Source organism: Nicotiana tomentosiformis, chromosome 11 (genome assembly GCF_000390325.3).
Source record: "Nicotiana tomentosiformis chromosome 11, ASM39032v3, whole genome shotgun sequence".
In the NCBI taxonomy this organism is placed as follows: Eukaryota; Viridiplantae; Streptophyta; class Magnoliopsida; order Solanales; family Solanaceae; genus Nicotiana; species Nicotiana tomentosiformis.
Window position 1 is genome coordinate 68,772,126 of NC_090822.1, and position 25,113 is coordinate 68,797,238.

The 25,113-nt window shown below is 40.0% G+C and overlaps 4 protein-coding genes across 5 annotated transcripts; 3 read left to right on the forward strand and 1 right to left on the reverse strand.

Annotated features, from left to right (window-relative positions):
* The first annotated feature begins 2,218 nt into the window (after positions 1–2,218).
* On the forward strand, positions 2,219–3,824 carry LOC138901614 (uncharacterized). The gene is made up of 4 exons (XM_070189392.1): positions 2,219–2,317; positions 2,365–2,713; positions 2,783–3,125; positions 3,353–3,824. The coding sequence occupies exons 1-4, from the start codon at positions 2,219–2,221 to the stop codon at positions 3,822–3,824; spliced, it is 1,263 nt and encodes a 420-aa protein (XP_070045493.1).
* A 4,527-nt stretch (positions 3,825–8,351) lies between these two features.
* Positions 8,352–11,521, forward strand: LOC104097736 (porphobilinogen deaminase, chloroplastic-like). Its single transcript, XM_009604352.4, has 5 exons — positions 8,352–8,619; positions 9,541–9,946; positions 10,469–10,675; positions 10,787–10,964; positions 11,099–11,521. The coding sequence occupies exons 1-5, from the start codon at positions 8,426–8,428 to the stop codon at positions 11,209–11,211; spliced, it is 1,098 nt and encodes a 365-aa protein (XP_009602647.1). The 5' UTR covers positions 8,352–8,425; the 3' UTR covers positions 11,212–11,521.
* Positions 11,522–11,951: 430 nt separating this feature from the next.
* On the forward strand, positions 11,952–16,529 carry LOC104097735 (protein Iojap, chloroplastic). Its single transcript, XM_009604351.4, has 5 exons — positions 11,952–12,330; positions 13,434–13,560; positions 14,867–15,005; positions 15,136–15,224; positions 16,190–16,529. The coding sequence occupies exons 1-5, from the start codon at positions 12,118–12,120 to the stop codon at positions 16,318–16,320; spliced, it is 699 nt and encodes a 232-aa protein (XP_009602646.1). The 5' UTR covers positions 11,952–12,117; the 3' UTR covers positions 16,321–16,529.
* Positions 16,530–16,935: 406 nt separating this feature from the next.
* Positions 16,936–21,349, reverse strand: LOC104097734 (uncharacterized). Of its 2 annotated transcripts, none has more exons than XM_009604348.4 (4): positions 21,171–21,349; positions 19,556–20,650; positions 18,238–18,615; positions 16,936–17,441 (listed from the first exon to the last, which is right to left on the reverse strand). In XM_009604348.4, coding segments are annotated over exons 2-4 (1,419 nt in total). In that variant the 5' UTR covers positions 20,595–20,650; positions 21,171–21,349; the 3' UTR covers positions 16,936–17,439. The 2 variants fall into 2 exon arrangements, with proteins under 2 accessions (XP_009602643.1, XP_009602644.1); XM_009604349.4 differs by having other exon boundaries at positions 21,231–21,338.
* Between the last annotated feature and the right edge of the window lie 3,764 nt (positions 21,350–25,113).

A 25,113-nucleotide genomic window follows, 5' to 3' on the forward strand; every position in this document is an offset into this window, starting at 1 on the left:
GTTAATTTCATGAATCTTCCAAATTGGGTTGGGTAACTACTATAATAGTTAAATTATGAACTTTCGAGTATATATTTATTAGTTTATACGACTTTTGATTAGATTTGGAGTCCTCGACATCGTTTGAGGAGTTCTAGTGAGGTTGAAGAGCCGGATTGAGGACTTAAAACTGAGGTAAGTCTCTTGCCTAACCTTGTAAGAGGGAACTTATCCCCTTAGGTGTATTATTGTTGTGTGTTGCTTATTGTGTGGGGCTACGTATGCACGAGGTGACGAGAGTGCATACGTAGCTACATTTCATGATATGTCCGAGTAGACTTAGATTCACATCATGCCTTTAATTTTACTGTTTATGCCTATCATGTGTATTATTTGTCTTGATTAGGACTGATACTGAAAATTTAAATTGGAGATATCGACTTAGTTTCTTACTTTAGAAAAATTGGCACATACTTGATAAATTGTAAATTCGTGTCTTCTCGTCTCGCAAGTGCTTCCGCGACCGAGGTGCACTTCTCTAATCTTATGGGATTGGGTCGTTAGCCTCGGCAGTACTGACATAAATTACTCTTATGGGATCGGGTCGTTCGCCTCGGCATGATGGTAACACTACTCTTATGGGATAGGATCGTTCGCCTCGGCAGTACTGAGAACCACTATTCCTATAGGATCGGGTCGTTCACCTCAGTAGCTTCGTGCTTAATAATTGGAACTGGATTTGATTCGGTAATTATTGAGTTAGCACCTTTAAGGCTGGCTATTACATGTTTAGTGATTTGATATAGCCTCATGTGTGGACTTACTGTAGTTACCTTTATTTGTTTCGCTGCTACTTGTTGTACACTCGCCATGTCTACTTTATGTATTTATACTGTTATTTGACCTCTGGTAAGTGTCAAGTCGACCCCTTGTCACTACATCTTTGAAGTTAGACTAGATACTTACTAGGTACGCATTATTTTCCGTACTCAAGCTATATTTTTGCACTAATGTACGGGTACTGAATTAGGTACTACCAGTGGTCATGCGGGTGCGTAGATGATCATCTACGGAGACTTAGTGGTGAGCTGCTTTCCTTGCTACGATCTGCAGCACCAGAGTGTCCCTCTACCTTATTTATTATTTTTGTTTATCACTTTCAGACAGTAGTTGTAGTAGTTTTGTATATTCTCTAGATTGCTCATGTACTTGTGGCGCCGGGTTTTGGGTATTTTTAGCATTTATGTATTGTTGTACTTATCATTTCTATCACTACAGTGGATGTACTTATTTTGCTGGTATTTTGTTAAGAAAAAAGTATTTACGGTTGCATGAAATCTCGCTTATTTTGTGCTTTTAAAAGGAAAACTTTAGTTTTAAATGTTAAAAAGGGGTAAATAAATAGTAGTTTACTTGTGGGCTTGCCTAACGGTGGCGTTAGGTTCCATCGCGACCGATTATGGGTTTTGGGTCGTGAGAGTTTGGTATCAGAACTTTAGGTTCGCATAGGTCTCACGAGTCATGAGCAGGCCTAGTAGAGTCTTGCGGATCAATGCGGAGACGTCCGTACTTATCTTTGAGAGGCTATAGGGTGTTAGGAAACTTCTTTTTCTTCATCTCATATCGTGTAGTTAATATTGTGCTAAGTATCATTCTATTGATCTTTCACAGATGGTGAGAATGCGCGCGGCAGATGTACCATGCGGTAGAGGAGATGCTCCCCCCGTTGCTAGAGGTAGAGGCCAGGGGAGGGCCCCAGCTCCTATCAAAGGACGAGGGCGTCCTAGAGTTGCTTTTGTTGTATCACCAGTGGATCCGGTGGAGGATCCTGCTGTTGAGGAGCAGGATGAGGCGCCGGCAAATGTGCCAGTCCTGGCAAATTTCATGACTACGCCAGGATTCCAGGAGGTCATAAGCTGTATGTTGCAGTTCATGGAATCTATGATGCAGGCTGGTTTATTTCCAGTGGACCCTGCCACATATCAAGCGAGAGGGGGAGCACAGACCCCTACCGCTCAGCCTCCAGGGAACGCCATTGTTATTTATCAGACCCCAGGTGCGCTACCTGCAGGCAGAGCCCAACCAGTTGCAGCGGTTGTGCAAGAGGCTACTAGTCGCGACCGTTGATCAGCAAAAGCGGTTGGACAGATAAACTAGACTTTGCCCCCCTAACTTTGGGGGTGAGCGGTCAGAGGACCCCTAAGATTTCATTAACCGATGCAAGGATAGGCTCTGAAACATGGGATATTGGAGTCCAACGGGGTGGACTTCACCACCTTTCAGCTTGAGGGCAAGACCTGCGGATGGTGGCAGGCTTACCTTCTTAGTAGGCCAGCAGGTTCACCTCCCTTGACTTGGGATCAGTTTACGCATCTGTTCTTGAAGAAGTACATACCACCTTCTAAGAGAGAGGAGCTTCGGGGTCAGTTTGAGCGACTCCGTCAGGGTCATATATCTGTGATCGACTATGAGGTGAGATTCACTTACTTGTCTCACCATGCAGCTATTATACTCCTCACAGATGCAGAGAGGGTGCGGAGGTTCATTGTAGGTCTACACCCTGAGATTGAGGTTTCTATGGCCCGTGAGGTAGAGATGGGGACTCCCTTTCATCAGGTTGTGGATATAGCTCGGAGGATCGAGCGTATTGGCAACTGCAGCGGAGAGTTTGCGCCAAAGGACAAGCGGCCCCGGCAGTTTGGAGGATTCAGTGGCGCCCCACTTGGGGGTAAGGGTCAGTTCATGAGGGTTTAGCCCAGCACGCCCATACAGTAAGCACTACCGCCTTCTTGGATTGCTCCAGCACGACCCTACTTCAGTGCCATTCCAGAGATCACTTACCGTCCGCCAGCTATTCGGGGTTCTTCCAGTGGGTATTCAGGCTATCAAGGTCAGATTTCAGGTCAGCAACCCACTACTTTGAGGGATTGTTTTGAGTGTGGGGATCTTGGCCACGTGAAGAGGTTTTGTCCCAGACTTCAGGGCAAAGTCGAGCAGTATGACCATCGGCCCATGATTACCGCACCAGCTACCCCACCGCCCGCTCAGCCAAAAGCGGAGGTCAAGTGGGTAGGGGTCGTCTTAGAGGTGAAGGCCAATCAGGTGGTGCTCCGGCTAGATTCTATGTTATCCCCACCAGGCCAGAGGCAATCACCTCTGATGTAGTGGTCACAGGTACTATTTATGTCTGCCGTAGGAATGCCTCGGTATTATTTGATCAAGGGTCTACTTACTCCTATGTTTCTTCTCTATTTGCTCCTTATTTGGATGTACCTTACGAGTCCTTGGGCATTCATGTATATGTGTCCACGCCAGAGAGTGATTCTATTATTGTGGATTGATTCTACCGATCCTGTGTGGTGACTTTCTGTAGATACAAGACTAGAGCAGATCTTCTATTGCTCGATATGGTTGACTTCGAGGTTATCTTAGGCATGGACTGGTTTTCCTCGTACCATGCCATTCTTTATTTCCATGCCAAGACTGTTTCCTTGGCGATGCCTGAGTTTCCCAGATTAGAGTGGAGGGGTTCATCTACCGGTACCTCTAGCCAGGTTATTTCTTTCCTGAAGGCTCGACATATGGTCGAGAAGGGTTGGTTGGCCTACTTGGCCTTTGTTCGGGATACTACTGCAGAGACTCCTGTGTTAGATTCAGTGCCAGTGGTACGAGAGTTTTCTAATGTATTTCCTGTTGATCTACCAAGTATGCCGCCGGATCGGGATATCGATTTTGGCATTGATTTGGTGCCAGGAACCCAGCCTATTTCTACTTCACCTTTTCGTATGGCTCCCAATGAGCTGAGAGAGTTAAAGGAGAAGCTTTGGGAGTTGCTTGAGAAGTGATTCATTAGACCCAGTGTGTTGCCTTGGGGCGCACCGGTGTTGTTTGTAAAGAAGAAAGATGGGAGTATGCGATGTGAATTGATTACCTCCATTTAAACAAAGTCACCATCAAGAATAAGTACCTGTTACCATGCATTGATGATTTGTTTGACCAGTTGTAGGGTGCTAGGGTGTTCTCTAAGATCGACTTGAGATATGGGTATCATCAGCTGAAGATTCGTGCTTTAGATATTCCGAAGATGGCTTTCCGAACTAGATATGGCCACTATGAGTTTTTAGTGATGTCCTTTGGCTTGATTAACGCCCCGATGACGTTTATGGATTTGATGAATTGAGTGTTCAGGACATATCTTGACTCATTTTTCATTATCTCCATTGATGACATATTGATATACTCGCGCAGTATGGAGGAGCACGAGCAGCATTTGAGGTTAGTGATCCATACCTTCCGGGAACAGAAGCTTTATGTTAAGTTCTCCAAGTGCGAGTTCTGGTTGGATTCTGTGGCTTTCTTGGGGCATGTTGTATCAAGTGAGGGTATTAAGGTGGATCCCAGGAAGATTGAGGCAGTCCAGGGTTGGCCTCGTCCCACCACAGCGTCCGAGGTCAGGAGTTTCTTAGGGTTAGCAGGGTATTATCGTCGATTCATGGGGGAATTCTCGTTTATTGCAGCGCCCTTGACTAGATTGACCCAAAAGGGTGATCCATTCAGATGGTTCAATGATTGCGAGGCGAGCTTTCAGAAGCTTAAGACCGTTTTGACTACAACACCAGTGTTAGTGTTGCCCTCCGGATCAGGGATGTATACCGTGTATTGCGATGTTTCGCGCGTTGGCTTGGGTTGTGTATTGATGCAGGTGGGGCGAGTTATTGCATATGCTTCATGCCAGATGAAGCCCCACGAGAAGAATTACCCCGTGCATGATTTGGAATTGGCCGCGATAGTTCATGCTCTTAAAATCTGGAGGCATTATCTCTATGGGGTGTCCTGTGAGGTTTATACCGATCATCGCAGCTTGCAACATTTGTTTAAACAGAGGGACCTTAATTTGAGGCAGCGCAGGTGGCTTGGGTTAGTGAAGGACTATGATATTACCATCCGGGCAAGGCAAATGAGGTTGCGGATGCCTTGAGCAGAAAGGCTGAGAGAATGGGTAGTTTGGCATTCATTTCGGCAGAGGAGAGGCCATTGGCTTTGGACATTCAGTCCTTAGCTAACAGACTTGTGAGGTTTGATATTTCAGAGCCCAGCCGAGTTCTTGCATGTGTTGTGGCTCAGTCTTCATTACTTGAGCGAATCAAGGCTCGTCAGTACGATGATCCGCACTTGTTGGTTCTTAGAGAGACGGTACTATAGGGTGGTGCCAAGGAGGTTACTATTGGTGAGGGTGGTGTTCTGCGACTCCGGGGTCGCCTATGTGTTCCTAAAGTTGATGGCTTGAGGGAAAGAATTCTAGAGGAGGTGCACAATTCTCGGTATTCTATTCATCCAGGTGCTGCGAAGATGTATCGCGATCTGAGGCAGCATTATTGGTGGCGGCGGATGAAGAAGGACATAGTTAAGTATGTAGCAAGATGTCTAAATTACCAGCAGGTCAAGTATGAGCACCAGAAGCTAGGTGGCCTACTCCAACAGATGGTTATACTGAAGTGGAAGTGGGAACGCATCACTATGGACTTCATTGTTGGATTGTCGTGGACATTGAGGAAGTGTGATGTCGTTTGGGTCATTGTTGATAGGCTGACCAAGTCGACACACTTTATTCCAGTGGTGACTTCTTACTCTTCAGAGAGGTTGGCCCAGATTTACATTCAGGAGATTGTTCAGTTGCATGGTGTGTATGTTTCCATCATATCGGATAGAGGCCCTTAGTTCACTTCGCATTTCTAGAGAGTAGTACATATCCAGTTAGGTACCCGAGTAGAGCTCAGTACAGCCTTTCATCTACAGACCGATGGGTAGTCGGAGCGGACAGTTTAGATTCTAGAGGATATGCTCAGGGCATATGTCATCAACTTCGGAGGGTAGTGGGATAGATTCTTACCCTTGGCCGAGTTTGCTTACAACACCAGTTATCAGTCCAGCATCGAGATGGCTCAATTTGAGGCTTTATATGGTCGGCGATATCGTTCGCCCATCGGATGATTTGAGCCCGGTGAGGCTAAGTTATATGGCACTGATTTAGTGAATGATGCCTTGGAGAAGGTAAAGGTAAAGTTGATTCAGGAGAAGCTTTGCACGGCACAGTCCAAACAGAAGAGTTACGCGGATCATAAGGCGTGCGACCTATCATTTACGGAGGGCGAGAAGGTTCTCTTGAAAGTCTCGCCGATGAAGGGTATCATGAGGTTCGGAAAGAAGAGCAAGTTGAGCCCAAGGTTTATTGGCCCATTTGAGGTGCTGAGGCGACTTAGGGAGGTTGCTTATGAGCTTGCCTTGCCTCCCGGTGTTCATCCATTCTTCCATGTGTCTATGCTCTAGAGGTACCATGCCGACAGGTCGCACGTATTAGATTACAGCACGGTTCAGCTAGATGAGAGTCTGGTTATAAGGAGGAGCCAGTTGCCATTGTTGACAGGCATGTACGCTAGTTGAGGTCCAAGAAGCTTGTTGCGATGAAGGTCCAGTAGAGGGGTCAACCAGTCAAGGAAGCGACTTGGGAGACCGAGGAGGACATGAGGAGAAGATATCCGCACTTATTCAGCACTCCAGGTATGATTCTAGACTCGTTCGAGGACGAACGTTTGTTTAAGAGGTGGAGAATATAACGACCTGATTGGTCGTTTTGCTTTCTAGATCCACATTCCCCTAATTAAGATTCCCCGTATGTGCTTTTACTATTTTATGACTTGCGGGGATGGTTGGTTTAGGTTTGGAAGGGTTCCGGTTGAAATCGGAACACTTAGTTCCTTAATGGTGGCCTAAGGTGGCCAAGTTTGACTTGAGTCAATATTTTGAGTAAACGATCTCGGAACCGGGATTTGAAGGTTCCAATAGGTTCATAAGATGATTTTGGATTTAGGAGTGTGTCCGGATGTTGATTTGGAGGCTCGTAGGTCATTTCGGCTTGAATTGGCGAAAGTTAGAAAGTTAAAGGTTTGGAAGGTTGAGAAGTTTGACCGGGAGTTGACTTTATTGATATCGTGGTCAGATTTTGATTCCGGAAGTTGGAATGGGTCCGTTATGTCATTTATGATTTGTGTGCAAAATTTGAGGTCAATCAGAGTTGTTTTGGAATGATTCGGCGTAGGTTTTGGAAGTCGGATATTCATAGTTTCAATAGGCTTGAATTGAGTTGTGATTCTTAGAATATATGTTGTTTGATGTGATTTTGGGCCTCGAGTCCATTATGTGTTTTGGAACTTGTTGGTATACTCGAACAGGGTCTCGGGGGCCTCGGGTGAGATTCGAATCGAAAACGGATTGGAACTTGGACTTGGAGAGTTGTTGTTGCTGCTGAAGTCTGGTGTCATCGCACCTGGGGAGGGTGTGGCCGCAGTTGCGGTGGGGTCGTCGCAGGTGCGAGGTCTATGTAGATGGCCTAGGAGCGCAGGTGCGAGGAATACTAGGCCGTAGATGCGGAAATGGCCAAGGTGGCTTGGGGGCGCAGAAGCGGACTAGGTCCGCAGATGCGTGCGCGCAGGAGCGGAGAAAATCCGCAAAAGCACTTTCTTTTCCGCAGAAGCGAAAATGCTGGAGGCGGGGGGCTGTTCGCAGATGCGATCTTTGGGCCGCACCTGCGCAACCGCAGATACGGTCGAGTGGCCGCAGGTGCGATAATCGCTGGACAGTGAGTGTATTTAATTCGGGACTTAGACTATTTCCCCACACTTTCACTTGGTCTTGGACGACTTTGAGAGCACTTTTGAGGGGATTCTCATCAACATCACGAAGTAACTAAACTCCTCCCGTTTTTTAGTCCGGGTAGACTTAGATTCCATCACACCTTTAATTGTACTGTTTATGCATATGTATTATTTGTCTTAGATGAAGGGTACAAATAAAAAGATTCAGGATTTATATATAATCCTACTAAACGACAACACTGTCTCATGACTAAAATATATTCACCGAAATTGTTGAGTATATATCCTGCAATAGGACAATATTATTCTATAAATATAATATATTTAATTCATCATATCAAAATGTTTTTTTTAACATTTAAATACAATCGCATTACTATTAAATAATTTTCTAGCATAAGCGAATAATGAATTTGGTAGGTGAAATAACCTCTTGTTGTCTTAAAATTAGTTGATGATAAAAGAGTCTACCTTATTTGCATTTCTTTGCTGAAAACATCGTTGCTCACATTTCAAAATTTGATTTCCTTCTTTTTTTTTCACCATTTCCTTCTAACTTTCTATTCTACATTTCTTTCTTTTTTGGGTTAAAAAAAGGTGATGGTGGATTGGTTGAGGTGGAAGGTGAGAAAATGACGTGGTAGCAGCTAAGTGGAGAAACAGACGGTAAGTAGGGTCCATTTAGCCGCTTTTTAAGATTTTTAAAACAGCTGACGACTTAGGTGGATGTCCTGTTGAGGATAAGTAGCAACAACACACAACCTCGTTTTCTCTCAATTCCTGATTTCCTTCCAATGGAGAAATTTGCTACTCTCAACGCTTCAAACTTGAGATCTGCTTCTCTTTTACCAATTGGGTTTTCTTCGCCATGCCTCAAATCTGCAGTCTTGACTCAACGCTCAAGGGTCCACGTCACAAGGGCTTCCATTGCTGTAGAGCAGCAAACTCAAACTAAGGTTGCTGTCATCAGAGTTGGCACTAGAGGAAGGTACTGTCTATTCTTTACCCAATCAACTATCAGTTAGTTCAATAGTCTCAGCACATTTCGCAATCAGAAATGAAAATGTGGGAAACCAGTTTTGCCAATGACCGTGCATTCGTGAATCGTGGAAGGTCATTCCGTAGTTGGACAAAATGTTGATGTAGTTTCCTTCAACATAATCGTACTGACATTCGCGTCCCTGTAATGCATTGGTGATAGTTGGGCATATTTCAGATTAGTTTTTTTCTAATCCGTTAATGGCTTAGTACCCATGTTTATGCCCAAAGGCGGATCCAAGATATAAACTTAATGGGTTCAAGTTTGTGATTCTATCACAACCTATTTAATTTACGGAGTTCGAAATCAATTATTTATATGTATTTAGTGAATGTTTTAACACATATGCAGAGTTTGAGCCAAAGTTATTGGGTTAGAAACCATACTTTACCCTCTACATCCGCTTATACCTTTGTTAAGCATGTGTTGTATTTAGTTATGATGTCTGCTAGTGTTAGTTAAAATGTAGGCTTTTTAAGGAGATAAGAAATTTTGGGGAAAACAAAAATACATTCCTCTTTGTGAATGCCTATTAGAATTAGATTAATGCTAGTAGACTCTACCCTTTTGTTCTCCTAACTCTTTTCCTCTGGCATATGTGTCCTAGCCAATCTGAATTTTGGTCTGAGGGACAAAAATCTCTTGTGCTTCTCTACTTGATCCCTGAACATATGTGGAAACAACCACGGAATGTATAAGAGCTGAAGAGCACTGTTTGTCTCAACATTGCTTCGGATTAACTCGTCGTTCTTTTTCCTGCTTTCTGTGTGTGGGTGGGAGGTAGGAGGATTAAAATGGACTGCTATATCTATGATGTGTTTTTGCTAAAGCTCTTCCCTTATGGATTATGTACGTACTTGTGTAGGACAGCCCCCTAGCTCTTGCCCAAGCTTATGAGACTCGTGAGAAGCTAATAGCCTCATATCCCGACCTTGCTGAAGAGGGAGCCATTCAAATTGTAATAATAAAGACGACAGGTGATAAGATATTAAGTCAGCCTCTTGCAGACATTGGCGGAAAAGGGCTGTTCACAAAAGAAATAGATGAAGCTCTCATCAATGGGGAAATTGATATTGCTGTCCACTCAATGAAAGATGTGCCCACATATCTTCCGGAGAAGACAATTTTACCATGCAACCTTCCACGTGAAGATGTGAGGGATGTATTCATTTCTTTAACTGCAGGTTCTCTAGCCCAACTTCCATCAGGAAGCACAATTGGTACTGCTTCGCTGAGGAGGAAGTCACAGATTCTCCACCGCTATCCCTCACTCAATGTAAGTCTATTTCATATCACATCAGTCTCTGAAGATGACAAACCAGCTTCTCAGTATGTGTTGATATCAGAAGAAAAAAGTGAACTAAGAAAAACTGTCAAATTTCCTATCAAGTTTCAATCATACTTTATGCTGGTCGTTGTTTCACTCCATCTGGATTGTGTTGATGCATATGCCTTCTTTCAAAGTTAAAACGAGAAAATAAATTGGGAATATGTTATAAAAAGAATATGCGAAAATAAATTCAGGAGTGTTGTGTTGCTTGTTCTGATAGTTAACCTAATATGGGGGTATGTCGGGAGCACTAATTGTTTCCTTGAGAAGGCAAATGTGAAGCCCAAAACTTTCTGTATCTTAATCTCATTTAGATGAACCAAACTTTTGTGGTGAAATTTTTGTTCTGTTTACTTCTAGCCTGTATTGCCTTATTTAGGTTAGTTCTGCTGATCTTATAAGCTTTACTCTTTGCTTTTATTAGTTGGAGAAGCAAGGCCAATAATTCTATGTGTATTTTGCCCGTAGGTGCTGGAGAATTTCAGAGGCAATGTTCAGACAAGGTTAAGGAAACTGAATGAGGGGGTAGTTCAAGCAACATTATTGGCATTGGCAGGTCTAAAACGTATGAATATGACGGAAAATGTAACTTCCATTCTCCCTATAGAAGATATGCTACCGGCTGTTGCTCAAGGAGCCATTGGTATTGCCTGCAGAACTGACGACGAGACAATGGTATTAGCACCCTTCTCTGCTACTATACAGATTTCCCCTGCTTCCCCCAGTTGTTCATTTCTCCTCTTTTGAGGACTTTGTTATGCTGTTAGTTAATGGATGCAATTACAGGCCAATTACATTGCCTCATTGAATCATGAGGAAACCAGATTAGCAGTGGCTTGTGAGAGAGCATTTTTGAAGACCTTGGATGGATCTTGTCGAACCCCAATTGCTGGGTATGCCTGTCGAGGTGAAGATGGAGATTGTATTTTCAAAGGATTGGTTGCCTCTCCAGATGGAACTCGAGGTAAACAAAATTGTTATTGACGGAATCCTAAGTAAAGTGACAGTGAGTGTGAATGCTGGGAATGTCTCTTTCCTGGTTACCTATTCCTTTCTAGTTATTTGTTGTATAATCTTTTTTGTCTCCCTCAATTTCAGTTATTGAAACCTCTAGAAAAGGCCCATATACGTTTGAAGAAATGATACGGATGGGCGAAGATGCAGGCAAGGAACTACTCGCAGAAGCAGGTCCAGGATTTTTTGGGAACTGAGTAAAGCTTATCGTTGCCTACGAGTACAGAGATGTCTAATAACAGGGAGAGAGATTGGAAGTTGAAATTTCACCCCTAGGATAGGATTATGAGTTCACTTATCCTTGTAACTGTAATAACGGCAGTAAAATTTGAATACTTTGTATATTAGGGTAGCATTTGAACTCTTTGTATATTAGTGTAGCATTTCCACGTCAATTTAAGTGTTCAGCGGATTGTTATCCGAAGAATGGTGAATGGTTGCAGAGTTGTATGAAAAATTGTACTGACAGATTCTTAGTAATATGGATTGTTAATCACTTTTGAGTAATTTATGCAACTGTTGTAAACTAAGTAAAGCAGATCTAGCTTGAAAGAAAATAGAAATTAGTCGTAGTAATATAATTTAAAAAGCGCTGAAACGCTGATTTTATCTAAGTTGGCTTCTTCATCATGCCACAGGGAATCCAAATCACTCATTGAGAACTGATCATATGAACATTTTTTTCTTGGTTAACTGATACATACTAGTATATGATTACAACGAACAGTTTTCTGTGATCGAACAATGGTGCCAAGAGATGAAAAGAAAACATAGCTACCACAAGTAGCTCGATATTAGTCATATCCTTGAGAACAAAATGAGAATGCTAAGCTATATAATTTCAAAAGAATACTACTTTACTATATTATTTTTTGAAATATATTAAACGGAGAAGTGCATTACATAAACTATAAAACAGCCCTCCCTTAACTAGGGAACTAGAAAAAGATATTATGTCCAAAAATCTTATCCAGATATTATTTGGGACGAAAATGGGACAAAGATATTAAACAGAGAAGAGATATAGGATGAGATAGATTATTATTTGGTACAAGCAACACTCTTCCCATTTCTCATCTTTTAACGAACCCCATATATTGAAAATGGAAGTACACTCCTGCATTCACCCTCTTCCCTGCACTCCTTCCACCGGAATTTTGGTCTCCGGCAGTCGTACGGAAGCTAAGTTTGCTGCCAATCCCAGAAAGCTTCATTCTTTAACACTGAATTCTTGCAATTATGTCCCATTTTCTTCTAAAGATTACGACTTGGGTAGAAACAGCTCTACAGAATTTTCTAGGATGGCTATTGGTTCGGTATTCCCTATAGCTTCAAGCGTTCCCCCTTTTCTCTTCTATGTGAAGCTACTCCACTATTTGCACTTTTCTAAAGTTACCCGTGCTGTTTGTTTGGTTTTTTTTCCTCTTCTTTTTCTTGTATTTGTATAATATTGGCATGAGATTATTTAAATGGAGTAAGTAAGGATTCATATGGCGACCCAATTTATTTGGTACTGATATTGTTGTTGTTGTGCTGTGGTTCTTGTTCTTGTTGTTTTAACTGAAGTCGTACTTGTTGCATTTTGTAGAGCAATTATCCTTTTGGGGTTTTAGAACGTATTATTATAAATTAACATAAAAATATCTGAATTTTACATAGGACCTGTTAATTAGCAATCTCCATTTTTATAATCCTTGCTCTCAACTGTTGGATTTGCCAGCTAAGTCAAAGGATAAGCTTGAGTTTGCAGCTTCCAAGATTCTTTATTCTGGACCCTCCCTTTCCAAAAAGAAACAGGAAAGAATTAACCATATTTCACTGCTTGGGAAATTCAGATTGTAGTCTAGTCCCTAAAATCCAACTTAACTGCCCCTTACAGTGACATTGATTTAGAAAATATGTAGTCCTTGCCTTTATTTGGTCCTGTTGCATAGTTTTATTAGTTAAGACAGGAAGTCCCAATAAAAGTGAGTTAACTGGGTAAAAAGATACAATTAATACTGTAACTTTTTGGAAGAACACAAAAATTGTTCTGGAAACTGAACAACTACCAACAGATTTGAATGCGAGAGGCATGGGATTCGACCCCCCGCATCTCCATCAATAGATTTGACGGAGAGCCTCGGAGCAACGGTAAAGTTGTCCCTGTGTGACCTATAGGTCACGGGTTTGAGCCGTGGAATCAGCCACTAAAGCTTGTGTTAGGGTAGGCTGCCTACATACACCCCTTGGGTACGGCCCTTCCCCAGACCCTGTGTCAATGTGGGATGCTTTGTGCACTGGGCTGCCCTTTTTGGTTCATAAGTCTGTTCTTGAGGCTTGCTGCATGTGTTTTTTTCTGGTAACTCTGTGTTTCATTACGAATGTTTGCTAATGTTTCCGTTTGATGCTGCACTTAACATGAATACTTTTGGTACAGGATGTAAGTGAAGATACAGATGACATGTTTGATGATCTCCTAAAGAAACATGGGAAAGTGGTCTACAGAAGAAATGACCAAAAACCTGCAACTGAGGAGGTTGATGATGATGCTGAAAGCCTATCCTGTAAGTTGCTTTAAATTGTTGGAGTACTAAAAATGATAATTTCCATGTTGCCAAAGCAGCTTGAACCTCAATAGTTTTACTTTTCATGTTGCTGAAGCAGCCTGAATCTCTTAGGATATAGTTTTATATGAGGAACATTGATTGATTTTATCTTGTTGCTACGTCTTGTTTTGAGAATATTGAAGAATGTGCTGACAAACTTTAATTTCATAACTCATATTTCTTTTCTTGTTTTTATTAATTTATTATCTTCTTAAGGAAGAAGTGTATTCACCCTATGATTGCTGAACTTGCATTGTACCTCCCTATAGTGAATAATAGGCTTGAGTGCCCCCTCTAGTTTACAAACCATTCATTTTACTTGTCTGATCAATCACATACGTGTCTCATTTGTTCTTCCTCCAAAATCTTACTTAGAATTGACACGAACATCTTCCACATCTTTATGTGTAGGAGCTCCATGTATTAAATGTTCATGGACTTCCGTTGCCTCTTCAATCTAAAAGTTGTATTGCCTGAAGGTTTTTCAGATAGTATTATTTTTATTAGATCTCTCTAGTATAATTCTAAGTTTTATTATAAACTAATCCTTAAGGTAGTATGTTTAATTGCAATTTGGTTCACAGCTTTTTGCTTAGTATAAGTTTGACTTGTTTTGGTGATGTTTACTGCCAACGTTGCTTAATTTATATTGGCGGTGACCTAAACTATTGATCTCATCATCATAACATAAAATGATACAAGACATAATCATAAAGATCCAAAAAGGAAACCAATTTACTACTCTCAAATTGGTCACAATATGGTGCTTTGAGAAGAAAAAAGGAGAGAAAAATGAGAATAAAGAAAGGAGAAGAGATCGATGTTATTTTGAGGTGTGTGCTAAACCAAGCTTTTCCCCTCTTCGCCATGCCCTTACCTGAAATTCATAATGTTCACTGAAGTAATCTTTAAACGAGAATTACAACACATCCTTTGTTCTCGCTACTGCTAAGTATTAAACATACTGCTGCTTTTGGCCTCTTATTCTTTGCGATCTCAATTCTTTTCAGAATCCTTATAGCTTTCTTGCTCTCTATTCCTTTTTTGGTTTATATAGACTCGTGTACGCAATAATTATGTATCTACTCTGGCATTTCCTACTGGCTTTTACCTGTTCTTTTCGCTTCATTGGTGACTTAGTCCTGTCCTGCTTAACAAGAACATTATCAAATGACTAAAGGAAACCGGCGCACTAGAATCTGAGAATGAATGTGATGATTGACTTTACACAGATTTTGACGACAGTGCTATTCCCTCTGTGCAGTTGCAGTGGCTGTGGCTAAAGTTGCAAGTGATGTGAAGGCTGGAGATATAAAGGTTCTCTTTGTCAAGCCTCTAGTATATTGGACTCGGTTTTTCATTATTGCTACTGCATTCTCCCGCCCACAGATTGATGCCATTGGGTATGATATCATATCTTGAGTGTTTTTTTATTTGACATTAACCAGTAGCAGCATAAAATAACCACAATGAGTAAATAAAAAAGAGGATGGCTTTTTGCAATTTTGAATTTTATCTAAATTTGTCATAAAGGACCAGAATAAGAGATATGGCTGAGGTACAATATGGAAGAGTTGCATCTGGAGATTCCAAACCCAACTCGTGGACGCTACTAGACTTTGGTAAGTAATTTGGCACTTTAATGATCCTGCCATTATTCTGTATCACAGCTGAAGAATTTCAGTGCTGAATATGAATCAGCTGTTGTCTCATTCTTCACTCACCGCTGTTTTTCATTTCATACTTAAACAAGTACAGTTATGAGACAATATTATTCTGCACATTAGGACTAGCAGGCAGTAGCTCATTTGGTGACTAACCTACTCCTGCGACTACTTACTGTGACTCTATTGCTTCAAATTGTCTGACATAATTTACTCAAATATAGTGCTTGAACTGTTACGAGGTTAAATGAGCTTGCAAACAATTCAGTATTACTAGGGGGAAGGGGGAAAGGTAAGGTTCAAAACACGGAGATCTCTGTCTCATACAAGAGATAATGAGTTTGAATCTTGTCATACTGCATAGGGGTAGACGGTAGTGCTTATCAAAACTCAGTTTCGTGTATAAAGGTAAACTTCTGGTTTCAACTTGGGCTAGCTATCCCGGGGGCCAAACCTGTTATAGTCAGGCTCATAGAGCATATTATCTCCAAAACTCTAAAAACTGGAGTTTGAGTGTTTTGTTTTGAGAAGGCGGTGCTATATATTATGTGTCCTTTGATATCCCTGCTAGCTCAATATAAAGGGCAGCCCGGTGCACTAAGCTCCCACTATACGCGGGGTCTGGAGAATGGCCTGCTAGCTCAATGTATTTTCACTAAATTAAAATTGTGCTTGAAGTCTATATAGAGATCAGGCTTTATCATTTCCGCGTGGCGTTAGTGTTATCCTCTACTGTATTTTGATCCTTTTTCCAGAGAGGAGGAGGCTGTAAAAGGAAATTATAGCAACAGCAGACAATGAAAACTGCTTATATTTATGACGTAATTGCAGTCCTACTATTTGACACTTGCAGTAACCATGTAGTATGCTTTGAAAAGTATTATTGTTGCTGATATGTCACTTCATGTCTCTCTTAATTACAGGTGATGTTGTTGTTCATATATTTCTTCCTCAGCAGCGTGAGTACTACAACCTGGAAGAATTCTATGGCAATGCAGCGCCTATCGAACTACCATTTGAGAACCAACAATTGCGGGGATCTAAAGGTTATTAAAGTCCCAAGATTTTGGCCTCATTGTGATCAACAGAAATTGTTAGCAAATTAAGAGGCAGTTGCAGTGTTCCCCTCATTGCTGACACGAAGCGATTAACATCTTGTAGAAGACAGCTTTTCACTTGCGTTTGCCCTAGAAATATCTAGTGAAGAAAGAGTTTACTTGCATTTTTTCTCTGAATTAAATTGGGTGTCAAAGTTCGGGCTCATTGTCTCATCCTACAAAAGAACCTGGCTCACTCTTTTCCTCCTTTCTTTTTCAACATATATTAGCATTTAGATACATCTGTATTGCCCTTAAGGAAAGGAGAGCCTATGCTATGCAGTTCCAACTCTCCAGTTTTTTCGCTCTAGGTTCACTATTTTACAGTTCGCTGGGGCCTGGGAGTGAAGTTGCGTTCAACAAGCCATGGAAGAGGATAGAGACTTGGCGAGGAAGGCGATTAAAGAAAAAGGCAATGCTGCTCGTAACATCAACATAATGGTCGATTAAAGAAAAAGGCAATGCTGCTCGTAACATCAACATAATGGTCTGGTTGTTTGCTGGTACATTTGGTCACTGAGTTTGAATCTAACATCAACATAGGAGTTGAAAACGGAAGTAAACCCGGCTGCTAAGATCCAATTACTACATAAATTCAAACTCTTCGGTCAACATACGGAGTACAAGAGCTGGCAAAATTATCTGTGAAGTGGGAATTTAACTAAAATTCCATCAAAGTTTTACAAACCAATATTTACAGGGACAGTGATTAGGAAGGGGAGCCTTGGAGCAACGGTAAAGTTGTCTCCGTGTGATCTATCGATCACCGGTTCGAGCCCTGGAATCAGCCACTGATGCTTGCATCAAGGTAAGCTGCCTACATCATACCCCTTGGGGTGTCGTGTGGCCCTTTCCCGGATCCTGCGTGAACGCCAAATGCTTCGTGCACAGGACTGCTTTTTTTTTACGGTGGTAAGGAGAACCAACGACACAGCTCATTGTCACTTCACATCTTAATTGAAGATTTGTATAGAAATTAGCAAGATCTGCGCGAGACAAGCATAACTAAAACAGCCAAATATGGGTCCAAAGAATCAAGTACTCATCAAAAGGCAGCATTTGATAGGAATGTGGATTCCTGCAAAACAATTTTTTGCTTCAGTAGATACAAGAGTCAAAAAGAAAAGAACGGGGAGGGTGTGAATTTCTAGAGTGCACACGAGATAAACAGAAACAGTCTGGCTATAAAAAGAATGATGAATGTACAAAAAGAGAACCAATAATTTTGAAAATCCACATCAAGAATTGGTTCATGTTCGAAAGAACTCAAATTTATTCCACACTCCAACTGGTAAATTGTAATTGCCATTTTAATCTCCTTTTCCTGTCCCCTCTACCCTCCCCCCCCCCCCCCAAAACCCCGCACCCCCACCCACCCACACAAAAAAAAAACTACGAGCATTCTCCAAACTTGTGAAAAGGAAGTATCTTTTAATTTTATTTTACTATGTTTTTGTTTCTTTGCTTTTTTGGGGGAGAACATGAGGTACAATAGCATGTATGTTTTGATTAACTTGAACATAGTCTCAAAACGCCATTTATGCTTATACTAGAAGCTCCCCCCGCTCCTCCCTTCTTTTGCTCTAATTGGGGAATCATATATCTATTGTACCTCATGTTCTCCAAATTTGTGGGGGAAAAAGTATCTTTTAATAATATAGTTTCAGAAGGCATTTTATGCTCATAGAAAAAGCTCTTTTTTAACACTTCCTCAAATGGTATTACTAGTACCACGGCTATTGTAGAAGATGGAAAGGATGTGATCTTATATGCAATCTCTCATGCATAAGCAACTAAAGAAACCAGAAACATTTACTGCTTAAATAAAGATACTGATGCAAAATAGTAAAGCTAAACAGGGGAGTGACAGTTACAGTTAGCAGTGTGCTGACTTGGCTGTCCGGGATCGATTAGACTTATCTCCATATCATGAGTTGCCGACCAACCAGGTTCATATGTTTCAAGAAATCCAATCTTAGCCTTATTTGGGAGATCATGTGGGTGAACAAATGGAACTCCCGCTGGCCATCCAATCTCCATCCTTATATTAGTACAAGGGCTATCAAGTGACTGGATGTGACTTTCACAGTCCTTTAAGGTGCAGAACCTCAGCTTGATGCCCTTTTTATCAGCTATATCTTGAACTCTCTCTTTGAGAACTCTTTGTGCCTCCAATCTCAACCTCTTTGAAGGTGGTAGAGGTTTAGATCTTGAGTTACTCTTTTTCCTCCTCATCATGGGCTTCATAGATCCTGTATCAGCATTTCATCGATCCAAGGACCTGTTGTTAAAAGCTTCTTACTAAGGAATACTAGCAGAAAAGAGAACTCAATTTAATGTTAAATAAATGCAGCAAGCAGTAATACATTGCTTAAGGACAACTAAGAGAAGACACTAAAACCATCAAAATTGCAACGAACCAAGATGTTGTAACAATAAAAAAGCGTTCCTTCTTAAGTCCCAAAAAAGCTTTCCTTCTTTAGTTCCCTTACATGAAAATGTATGTAGATTCAGCTTCTAGACACCACCTTCACACTGATTCTTTTTCCGTTTTCCCCTTTTTTCTGGCAAGTGATACAGACAAACAAATAGACAGAATCTGGCACCTTTTAATTCATAATCTAACTATGGAAGCTGGCTTTATCTGCTTTGACCGTCTTTGACCAGTCATTTCCAGATACTTAAGATATTACCAGTTATAATTTTAAAAAGGTCCTTCTTTTACTTCAAAGTTTTCAAAAGTTTTTATGCCTAATCTTGTCACGAAAAATTTCATATTACTGACCACAATGATACGCGATACTCTTCCATCAGCAAATGTGATTTGGTTCTACATAAATCTTCCAAAGTAACAATAAATGCTTTTGTTCCAATTCATTAGTTGCATTGACTCATAATCACGCTAACTAACTCTAGCAACTAGAAACTATTACTAGACTGACACTTCTCCAAAACCATGGAAGTTTCATGCTTACGATAAGCTTCTTTACTAATCAAGCAGTCAACTGGCACTCCAACTGAAGACATCAGGGAGAAACCATCCATGAAATCCAACTTTAGCTCACCTTATCCTTAACATGTCTACTAATACATTCACATGTAAAGAAAGGAAGAAGAAAAAAGCAAGCATGCAATAAGTTTAGATTTTCATTTCAATATTGATAATGGGAACAGGAAAAAAGGGTGGCATACCATCTTGGGCTGTAGGAAAGTTGAAAGTTGGGAAATTGCTCCTGTTAAGCAACTGATCAGTTGATCTCTGCATAAAATCGTCAACTGGTACAGGAAGCTGGAATTGAGCTTCAACCCCATGCCCAGCAGCCCGCATCTCTGAACAATTGAGGTTGGTCATGGACTTGGGCATAAGTTTAAAAGCAAGAGAACATCGCCCATATATGCTCCCCTGTTGATTACCAATATCTGTACGATGAAGTGCAGGGCTGATATAGCCTGCAGTTGCCTGATATAAAGCAAGACCAGGATAAACTATTGCCTCTTGGGGACCAAGATCACCATCCACAAGAACCCAGTGACCATGAAAATCTCTCACATGTAGACCAGGCTTATCCGACTTAACAATCGTAACAAGGCTTCTGTCAACCTGATGTTCATGATCTGAGAACATCGCTAACTGACCATCCTCTTGGGTTGCCAGGCTATGGTGCTGTGCACCCTGAAAAGATGGTCTGGCATGACAACAGACGGATAACACAGAGGATGATATTTCTCGGTTTCTGAGGGGAACACTATCAAGTATTTCAGTGAATGGAGAGCTACGCAGATTTAAATAGAAGCTGATGGCATCCAATATATCTCTTGCTGCTCTTCCAAGCAGAGAGAATACATCCGATAAACCACCAGGAGGAAATTCAATATCACCGCTGGGTTCCGTAGGAGTGAGCCCTGGCCTGAAATCATAAGTTTCTTGCCATTGTTGAGGATCTGCACGGTAGCCAGAAGTCTTACACCATTCTCGAGAGTCATCAGAATGAAGAACATCAGCAGCAGGATAAGAGGGTTTGTGTTGGAAGTAAAGTCGGGCAGACTCTAGACTAGACCTTAAAAGAGCTCCATCACTTGTGGATAGCTGGATAATAGCGGCTGAATATTGAGCCAATGACTGTGACAAAGTTGAGACTGATAATTTATACGAATCAGAAGGAAGACCTTCCAATGGTATCAAATCGATGAGCTTCACACGACCCAGACTTGGCAGGCCATTGCCTGCCATGGAACCCTCTAGAGACACTGATTTTGTGATGTTTGTTCAATTTGAGACCACACCCACTGAGTAGCAAACAGAAGACACAGTCAATTCAGAATATATATATATATATATATATATATATATATATATATATATATATATATATATAGAAACAATAAGCAAACTCTCACCATTGGTCGATTATATGAATCATTAATACCTTGGACCCGTTTTTCCAACACCCGATAATTTGGATTTTCAACACTAAAGGTTCTCTATAATATTACTAGCATAAACACTCCTAACAACCAATGTTTTCTAACCAGTAAAAGGAAATTCCATGTAATGATTCTATCATGTCTAAAAGAAATTCAGCCTCATTAATATACTCCATAATACTTCACTAATAGTTAATTTCAAGTTTTCAACTAGTTGGTACGGCCTATAAAAGCAATTAGCATGTCCATATTGGTCTGTGACTACTTAAATTAATTGAGAAAAGAAATATCAAACAGAACGAGTAATAGATTATGTGACAATTATAAAAAGGCAAAACAAATTGAGCTTCAAAATTGAAAATTTGAGGCTTTATTTACGCACCAGAGGCAAGCGCTGCACTGCAAACGAATTCACAACAGAGGGAGAAGAAGAGAAGTTGACCTGAGGAAGAGGCGAAGAGAAGCAGAGCAAGTTCGCAGAGAGAGAACAGTGTTCGTTCAGTGGATCGCCGGTGACTGAAATTATTGGGTCCATATTGGCAGCCCATTCTTGTTTAAAGGGATTTGGACTTTTATGATCGCTCTTTTAACACATTCGGCCAACTGGCCCAAAATAATTGCAACAGCTAGTTAAAATAAGGAAAGCTATGTCCATTTATAAGTAGGTTATTATAAAAATTAATCAATTCATAAAATATTATTAATATTAGTCAATTAGCTATTTGTAGTATAAAAAAAGTCAAATTTTTACTTTCTTTTGAGTGGGCGTTATTAGAATAGATTGAGTACATCTTAAGGAGCTTGAATCTTAGTTTTTGAGATGATTTGGTGGAGTTTTGAGGTGGTTTGAAATGAAAATTTGAAGTAAAAGATAAACATGAAAAAAATTATATGTGTATCATATTGTGTAACATTTGTGTATTACATATGTATTATATTTGTATCAAATGTGTATTACATGTATATCCATGTATATTTGTATGTGAGATGCATGCGTGATATATGTTTGATACATGTGTCGCAAAAGAATTTTTTGAACTCGAGTTTAACTATGAATTTTGATACCAAAACAGTCCAAATCACCTCCAATCTTCCTCAAATTTTGTATATTGACTCATATATATGTTTTCAATAAATTTCAACCATACCCATTAAAAAATATCCTTTTTTACTTAGATTTTTAGAATCTTGTATATATATGTCATCACCTTATTTGCTATCTCATTCATGAAATTTTCTTTTCGTCTTGCATCTAATGTTGCTAATCACACTTTAAAATGTGGAAGGAGATCTTTGCGTGTGATTCTTGGAGAGAAAGAACCTTATTTATTGAGTTTTTAATTTTTATATGTGTTTGACTAGTTTTGGTAAGTCTATGATTAATGGCTAGAGATTAGTAAGTTGGGACTTATTTGGGACATTTCTGTAAGATTCCCGTTAAAATATACCAAAGGAATTTTACCTATCTATACTATATTAGAAACATATTTACTCTCACTAGAGAGATTTTTAACTAAATTATAATTTGATATATAATTTATTAATTATTTATAAATTAATATCAAATGAGTATCCCTTGATTGCAGCCTTTTAATGCGGTAACTTAATCTCACACCTTCAGCCAATTGCCTAGTAATCTCGCTCCTATCCACTGTTTTTTTCTCTCCTTCGATCTTCTCTGCTTCTCTTCTCTTTCTCATCTTTTTTCTCTTTTCTTCTTTAGGAATTCAGTAATGAATTTCACGTCACCGCCTATCACCAGCAAACCAATAGCTGTCTGCCAGCCACTACCCTGTAAGTCATTGACACACATTAAAAAAATTTTAAGTTTTAGATTTGAATTGTATTTTTTAAAATTATTATTTATTTGGATTGGGTATTATTATAAACGACTGAAAATATCCTGAAATTTATATCTCTACTTTGAGGGTATTTGGTAAATATTAGAGTTGATTTAGAGTTGGATTTTCATATTGAAACTCGAAGTCGAAGAAGAAGAAGATATAATATACATTTGAAGATTGTATTATCAAAATTGTATTAAAGTTGTATTGTAGTTGTATAAAATTTGTATGAAAATTATTTAAGTTGTATTATGTTATAATTGTATTTTATTTTGAATGAATGTTATTTGATAGTTGTAAATAAATTATATATTGTATGAATTATTATATGAAATTTGTATTTAAGTTACAAACACTCTATTTTACATAAAGTTGTATATATGTATCAAAATTGTATTAAAGTTGAATTATAGTTGTATGAAATTTGTATGAAAATTATATTTTATAGTAGTTGTATTATTTTTTATATAAATATTGCATTAAAGCTATAAATAAGTTGTAAATAAATTGTATATTGTAGGAATAGTTGTGTGAAATTTGTATTCAAATTGTATATTTTTGTAGATATATTAAATTTATATCAAATTTGTACCATAGTTGTGCTAGTAACTTACTACCTACGTGCATAACCGAGGAGATGGAAGCACTGAAATAATTAGACTATGAGATCGAAAAGCAGTCACTTAAAAAAAAAAACAATTTTCGGCGATAAACGAATTGAGATCGGAGTACAAGATGGCCGCTCACGTCGGCAAGCACGAATCGATAGTTGAATCAATGATGGATAAGACCAACAATAAGTTGCACCACAATTCACCCTCATCGGATCCGAAGATGAGAAGAGAAAATACTGTCAGTCGAGGCTATCAAGACTAAGATATGTCATCTCTTTGACAGGGAAAGACCCATCCATAAGGTTCTCGGTGGTGGAATTTTTTTTCTGTGGAAGGACAAGATAGTTACTGCCAGCGTACTTGGATTTGCCACTGTAATTTGGGTGCTTTTGGAGACACTTGTGTGTCATATTCTGATCCTTACACAACACAATGTTTTAAAAAGCTTTTTTGGACTCGCCTGGGGCTCGCCCGCACTATCAAAACGTCATGAACCTCACATGTGGGGCTTAGTTCTATGAGACTTGTTGTTTATCCGTAAAATAATACAGTTGAATTTATACGTGATTTCTAGACAAGTGAATTAATTTGATCCTGAATTAATAAAATAATCGAAGAATTATGCAATATTTAGTCTTAAGATATAGACGAAACAGCAGAAGCAACAGTTCCAGGAACAGGATTTCTGGGCACAACAACAACGAAACCAAAAAGTAAGAAGATAATATTGTATTGAGCTTTGTATACAATGTAGTGTAAGTTTGCCAGAAAATTCATGTCATTTACAATGATAACTGAGCTCACTATTTATAGTTACGAAGGAGTTCCTAGGATCGTGCCCTTCTTTAATGTCAATTACGAGGGGTATTGATGAAGATGTAACGGTGAACATAAATGCCAAATTTCCTATAACGGGTAATTGCTCTTAATGCCATGAGATATTCCCCTATTAAATGTTACCGGGCGAAGAGTATTTATCACATCTTTATGAGCGTTATTCTTTCCGGTGACAAACAAAACAGTTGCCTTCGGTCTTTGGCCATCCCCCCGTCTTGGGTTCCACGTGTCCCTTTTTTGGACGACCAAATGTCATAGCATATTTTACCTTATACAGATAGTCCCCCTGCTTTCCGGTGACATAACTTTGTGTTACCGGGAAGTTGGTAGAAACACTCTTTTGGCGGGAATTACTATAATTCCCTCTGAAGGCTTCTGACGGTTGATTAGATGCACGTCTCTCCGTATTTAATGCCCCGAACACGCGTCATCCTATGATTCAGCACAACTTTTATCGATTATCGAGGTAATCATGGCTATGAATTTAGCCGCCAAAATTTTTACTTATACGTATCAACTGTCTCCCTTATACTTCATAATTTTTCAAACTTCCCTTATCTAACTTGCATCTTGCTCTTCATTTTTTCTCTAATTCTTTTCAAACAAAAAACCTTCTCCTTCTTCCATACAATGGCTTCTTCCTCAAAGCGTACCGATTTTTCAAAAAGCAAGAACAAGGCCGAGGACTTTGCTCCTCCAACAGTGGGCTCCATTATCCCTAGAAGTCTTATTACCATAAAAGATTTCAAAGAGATTTCGAAGAGAAATTCCCTACTACAAACTCTCGTACATGGACCGTCAGTAGGTATCCTTCTTCCATACGTCCTTCTAGCATTCATGTTGTGAAGGAAAACTGCCGCTGCCATGACTTGGATATTACTGCTCCTGATCTATCGGAGCGAGTCACCCTACCCAAGGAGGGTTTTATATATTTTTACACATATCCCTTTACTTTGGGTGCGTTCTCTTTGAGCGGAGAGCTTGACCCAGTGATTGCGGAGTTTTGCCTCTGCTGCCAAGTGTATTTGGA